The 6,693-nt window shown below is 39.5% G+C and overlaps 1 protein-coding gene across 1 annotated transcript in view; it reads right to left on the reverse strand.

The window, feature by feature from the left end:
- Nucleotides 1-2,678, reverse strand: part of LOC132769377 (protein SSUH2 homolog) — a 34,982-nt gene extending 32,304 nt beyond the window's left edge. The window contains exon 1 of the mRNA XM_060766294.2: nucleotides 2,222-2,678. Coding sequence (XP_060622277.2) covers nucleotides 2,222-2,244 — 23 coding nt within the window. The 5' untranslated portion in view covers nucleotides 2,245-2,678. The remainder of the gene's footprint in view (nucleotides 1-2,221) is intronic.
- Between the last annotated feature and the right edge of the window lie 4,015 nt (nucleotides 2,679-6,693).

Here is a 6,693-nt window from a genome sequence, read left to right on the forward strand (position 1 = left end):
TTTATTTATTTAATAGCCCACATTTTGCCCAACATAGTATTCAAGATAGCTCACCATTTAGATGATTTAAAAATGTAATACAAAAATGTAATACTAAAAATGTAATACTAAATTAAAACATGGGAGAAACTATCCCATTAAAATAGTACTCATTTTGAACAATTTAAAGGAATTTAAAACATAACAAGAAGAATAAAGATACCACAATAAAAAAAACCTTTTGCAAGAGGCAAATAATAGTCCAAAATGTAGATCTTAGCTAGCCAACAAAAGAGCAGGAAATAAGCTGAGGACTAAAGGGGGGAAAGAGAAAGAGCAGATTGGCATTTTTAAAAGCCATGATACAAAATGGGGCATAGCATTAATCAGGACTGTATCTGCAGAACTGGAAAAAATGGGGGCAGGTATAAAATATACCTGTGATAGTATTAAAAGCAACTTCTGCCCAGGGGGCTGTTCACATGTACCCTAAACTCTAGGTTCCCAGTGTGTAAACCAATATTTTGAAGCAAATGTGTAAAGAGACTGAAAACAAGTAGTCCTCCCTTTATCCTTGGACTGCCTCTCTTTTCAACTTTAGCCTGTCAGTGATACAAATTGTTGTTCAGTAACATCTGAATGACCACATAACCCCCATCTCTGCTATATGTATAGAGGGATACCCGTGTGTATTTGTTGGTGTGTGTGGGTGTACATGTGGGATACAAGATGAATACTGATTTTTTTTCTTCACACGTGCTGCCAGAATTACTGAATATTGCTGCAAATGGTGGTGATCCTGGCGGTACCTGCCCAGGGGGTGTGGGGACCTGTCACGCCATGACCTGCACTGTACCAGCTTCCCCCCACCTCATCACATAGGGTGTAGCCTCTTTAAGCTGGCTCAACTCATCTTTCTCAATGGAAAGACAAGGAGCCTTGCGTCATGAGCAGCAGCAGGGGTTTATGCCAGTTTCACTGTGGAGTCACCATGCAAATACTTCTCTGGGGTATGATGGGAGCCATCTGGCTTTTTGGCAAAACTAACAACCCCCTCCCTCCCCCCCCCCCCCCCACACCGGTGAAGAATTTGGGCCCATGTGAAGAGTTCCCTAGAGATAGATTAGCTTTGCACAAAGCTTGGACAAGTTACCCTTTCAACTATATCTCCAATAGGTTTCCAGTTCTACACACCAACTGGTCAGTAACACTGGGGCATTCTTAGAATTAGTATCTTTGCAATTCTTTGAAACTGTAATCCTCCCTTAAACCAAATGAGACCAAAGCTGGTTGAGGGACAATACAACAGATGATATGGCACACATAGCTCTATGCCACAATACCTTGCCTCAGTGCTGTCCCTAGGATTGGTGTTGTGCGGTAATGATTCACGGTGTTGCCCCCATGGATCTTTTCCCCTACCAAACCACATACCACAATATCATAGCTAAAATACCAGAAAATTAGACAATCGCCAATTGAAACTGCAGGGATTTAAAAAATGAAAATCACAATTTTCTGCTGAAACACTGAACAAACATTTTTGACTATCATTTTTGTGTCTCCTCCTTCTTCAATACAGTCTGCACCTCCTGCACCCCTCAAGTGACTCCAGTCCATACCTCATAACATCTACCTCCTGAGATGGCCCCTACAGCAAACCTAATAGTAGTGTTGGGCCTTGTCTAGCATGGTACAATTCAGAATCAAGTTTTAACACTTCTGTTGGTGTGTATATATATGTACATGTTGCAACTGATCTTTTGAGATGGCAAACCTTCCCTTGCTTTTAAAATGAAAGACTGGAAGGCATATTCTTAAACTGAATATGAGAGTCAAAATGTCTGTTGGACCCTGTGTGAATCTATGGATTTTAATTTTAATGCAATGTTGCCCAGTTGTTGGAGGAGCCATTGCCCTCCCCTCATACCTTTTCCCCTCCTTCCTTTTCCTTTCTGCTCCTTCCTTCTCTCCTTTTTCTTTCTTCTTCCCTCCCTCCCTCTTTCCCTTACTTTTCTTTTCCTTTCTTTCTTTTTCCTCTTTCTTCTTTTCTTTCCCCGTCCCTTTCTCAATTCTCCATTATGAGGCCTGCCTTATAATGTCTCCATGGCAACATGGCTCTCTTTGTAACTCCTTCCTTCCTTGCTCCCTTCCCCTCATACACATCACTTTTCTTTCCCAGTGACATCACAGCATGAATGATAGTCACTAATTTTCAAAATCAGTTCAAATCACAACTCACCCAATAAGTAAATCTTTTTCCATTGCTGTCAGTTGTCCTTTGATGGCGAGTTAAGACGTTCCAAGCGGGCCTCACTAAAAAAGGAAACGGGTATGTTTTAAAGACGCCTGGCCAAATTCCTCTACGATTACAAACTTGACTGAGCTGCAATGCTGTGAGTTTCCTTTACACTGGAGAGTTTTTTCCTCTTTTGAAAAAAAAGTTCTGTTATTCTTCAAACAGGATGTTGATTGTGTAACAAGAATTCCTCATTTGTATTGGAACATCAGTATATAATTAAATGGTCTTTCAGTACATCATATGTTCCTATTTGTTCCAAGTATTCCTTTTTCAATACACATTTTGGATACACCCCCTAACATTAAGAGCAATTGCATCACTGCTGGTAAAATATATCAAATAACACCCAGCGTTTCAAAGATGAAAACTGGGACTTGTGTAGCCAAGCCACATCGGAGTGTGGTCAAAACAACAAAAGTTATTAATGAGGAAGAACAGACAAATAAGGAGATTTCACATTGTTTTTGCCTGAGTCTACTAGGAAGGGCATAAGTCCATCCCCTTCACTCCTCTCCCCCTCGCTGAGTTAATTTAGGGCAAGCTACTTTTGTATTTTGAATTCAATTTTGCAGCAGTTGAAATAAACAGAGTAGGTAAGTCAGAAGAGAGAAAAATTAGAACAATTTTAGAAAAAGCTGGAAAAAATAGGACAATAACCCTGACAAATCAGGGCATTGCATGGCATAATTTTCACTCGTGAGAATAGGGGAATTTCTTCTGAAATTTCCAAACATGTATTCTTCGGTAAAATTGTTTAAACAACAATATTCACATAATAATATAAAAATATTTTTTGTTTTTTAACAACTCTATGTAAAGATGTGCACAATGCAACAGAACATAACAATAGTTTACTATAAATAAATGTCCTGGCCTCCAGATATTTCTTAACTTTCAGAAGCCACGGCTATGGCACACAACAACAAAGGAATGTGGGAATGCTAGTCCTCAACATCTAAAGGGAAAATGGTTCCTCCTTCCTGGCACAAACACTATTTATTTATTTATTTATTTTATTTAAAGTATTTATATATTGCCTTTCTCACCCCTGGGGGGACTCAGTTCCTCCTTTAACAAGTTCAGCATGCCCTGCCAAAAACTTACAAAGTAATTTTATGACTCATGTGTGAATACAAAAATCATGTTTACTATGAGAACTGTGAAAACCCTACTCATATATAAAACATCAACAGCGTTTTTCACTTTTTGTTGTTTATTCTTTTTTACAACAAAAAGAGTTGTAAAAAATATGGAGAACATTATGCTCTTGCCACTAGATGGCAATACAGTACTGATGAATGGTTAAACAAATGTCTGCTCTTAAATTGACCAGAGAAAAGACCTAACACATTTGCCCCATTATTACATTGTCTTTTATCCAATATCTATAAATTAGACAAAAGATAAAATGCAGCATATCACCTTCCTAGCTTGCATTATCTAAATATTAAACACTGAATTCAAGGAGAATTTCCATTGATGGCTGTGTTCTTTCAAAGATGCGATAGCTGTATTTTAATGCATACTGGCAGGCTGTTCCTATGTATTCTCTACTCCAGGGCTACTCAGTGATGGGCCATGGAACAGAGCTGCTCCATGAACTATTGGGTGAAGATTCCTAGAAAGTTTCCAGGAAAGAAAAGGAATTGTAGCCTAACACTTGTGGGAGATTCCCCATATCACCTTGCTCCAAAGAAGCATTAGTCTAATGGGGAAAATGGCTCAGAATAAGGCTCACTGAGTTCAATTTGAGACTTATTCTGTGTGACCTTTTTAAAAACCTTACAGCTACCAGATCCTTCCAGCTAGCTGACCAGGGCAAAGTAATTTTAGCTAGACCCATTCTGTGTAAGTGTGATGTTGCTGCCATTTTAGAGCACCATGTATTGTGTTGCCAAACTCACAGATCCAAATTAATGCTTCCATTAGTTCCATGTTTTGTTAGAAGGACTAAAAAGATGTTCAACTGTTGCATTGCATGTGCTCATATCCAGGTGTTTGTGATAAACTCTGTAGCTCTGTTCCTGTACTAAACTCTGTGCTCAGGTACTAAAATGCATAACTGTTCCATATTCGCTCTCACTACATAGTCATGTTCCTGTCACTATTGCCATCAACATCCTCATGGGGGGGACTCAAGGTGGCTTACAACTCCGGCAAGATTCAATGCCATTTAAAACATAACCATAAAACATATCCTGTCAACTAAAACAATTAAAACAATCAAGCAATTATAAAACATAGAACAATAACAGATTAAAACATATAAAGTGTTCATCCATCCATAATCCATAATCCTTGCTCATAATTCTTATTCCAACTGTGTTGAAACCACAATAGCTTATTGTTCAAATGATACAGAGCCATGTCTTTAACTTTTTCTGAGAACCAGAAGAGATGGGGTCTGCCTGATGTCACTGGGGAGGGAATTCCACGGCTAAGGGGCCATCACTTCGAAGACCCTGTCACACTTATGAAGGTGATAGGACCGAGAGCAGGACCTCCCTAGCTGATCTTAACGTTCTTGTTGGTACATAGGAGGAGATGCGTTGGAACAGGTAAGTTGGACCAGAACCGTTCCCTATCTCTCCTCACGGCTGAAGATAGATTACAACATTGTTAAAACACATTCATCTAAAAACATTCTTTAAAATATACATATAAAAACATATTTCCACAAAATATATATTAAAATACACAAAACAAAGATTAAACATAAGATGCAAGTTAAAATTCATCTTTAAAATTGTTCTTAGCTCTTAGCTTTAGTATTTTATTCTGTACATGCGGCCCACTCACTGTTACTGTGTTATGAATGATTTTATTTTAATTTTATATTGTTTGCTGTATTTTTATGTTTTATGTAATTTATTACATTATTGTTTGTGTTTTTGACTTCTTTTACTGTATTGTGTTGTAGGGCTTGGCCTCATGTAAGCCACCCTGAGTCCCCATTGGGGAGATGGTGGCGAGGTATAAATAAAGTTTATTTATTATTTATTATTAAAATGCCCCTAATCCAGGCATGGGCAAAACAAGGCCTGGAGGCCGGATGCAGCCCTCCTGGGCAATTATGTCAGGCCCTTCTAATTTTCCTTGTCCTCTTGGCATAAGGGCACAGTGCCCTGCCAAAACCTTATGCCAAAAAGACGAGGGAGGAAGGCATGCAGCAGCTGAGAGCCCTCCCAAGCACTCTCAGCCACCACACGTTTTGCCCTCCTCCCAGCATAAGGATAGTGTGAGTGGCCCCATCCTTGTGCCAGGAAAAAGGCTCAAGGAAGGTATGCTGCAGCTGAGAGACAACTCTCTCAGCCACTGCCTGTCTCACCCTCCTCCCGGCATAAAGATCTGGCCAGTCATCACATATCTTGCCTTTTTCCCAGCATAAGGATGGGGTGAGCATCCCCATCCTTATACCAGGAGGACAACTTGGGGATGACCCAGGCCCTGCCCTGTCCTGGCCCTGCCAGGCCCTTCCCCTCCTAGCCTGGCCTGCAATGTTGCCCCAAGGCAAAAAAGTTTGCCCATGCCTGCCCTAATCCCACTTTAGCAGCCAGCAGTTGCATCAAGTGAAGGAAGACTGTTCAGTTGCCAATCAGGGCATGAGGAAAAATCTTTCCAGTCCACCTCCTGCCCGTGAGCAAGCCTGTAGCAATCAGAAGCAGGGTCTCTGTCACATTTTGTCTCAGCCTTGCTTTCCAATAGGAAACATTTTCTACTGTGCCTCAGTTAGCAGCTGAAAATACCTCTTTGTTGGCCAACAAAGTGGGCTTGAGGGAAGGAGGGGTCAATCCAGGAGATGTTACTGAGTAGCCCATGACTATCATTATCATCTCTATCATCATTATCATCAACCATTTCCTCAAAAGTAAAATTTAAAATGGTTTACATCAAATAAAATCATTTACAAAGATATAAGTAAATAAGCAACAGGAAATGTGAAATTTATTGCCTCTTTAGCATAGTCTTCCATTTCTCTAATTAACAATTAAACTGATAATTTAATCCTGAAATTAGATTAATCTTGAAATTATAATTGGAACCAAACAGTTTGCCCATTTAATTAGAATATTTCTATTTTGCTTCATGCCAAGAAACCATTGTCTCTTTAACCCATTATCAATAAATTAGAATGTGTAGGTATGTTACATTTCTTTTGTTTGCTTTTCCAATCTCTCTTTGACTTTTTCTGGAGGAGGGTTGATCTTACTCTTACTACAGGATTTCAGTGAGAAGGATGGAAACATTCTTGCACTCTAGAAGGTCACAAAAGTAGTGTAAACTCATAACAATAATATTTATTCTTCAGCTAACATCTGCTTCACATTTTTACCTTGGCAAATACTGTGTTGACAGCAGGAGGGAGAGTACATTCTATACCACCTTTTGCCACATGATGGCAATACACAGCC

Source organism: Anolis sagrei, chromosome 2 (assembly GCF_037176765.1).
Source record: "Anolis sagrei isolate rAnoSag1 chromosome 2, rAnoSag1.mat, whole genome shotgun sequence".
Taxonomy (NCBI): domain Eukaryota; kingdom Metazoa; phylum Chordata; class Lepidosauria; order Squamata; family Dactyloidae; genus Anolis; species Anolis sagrei.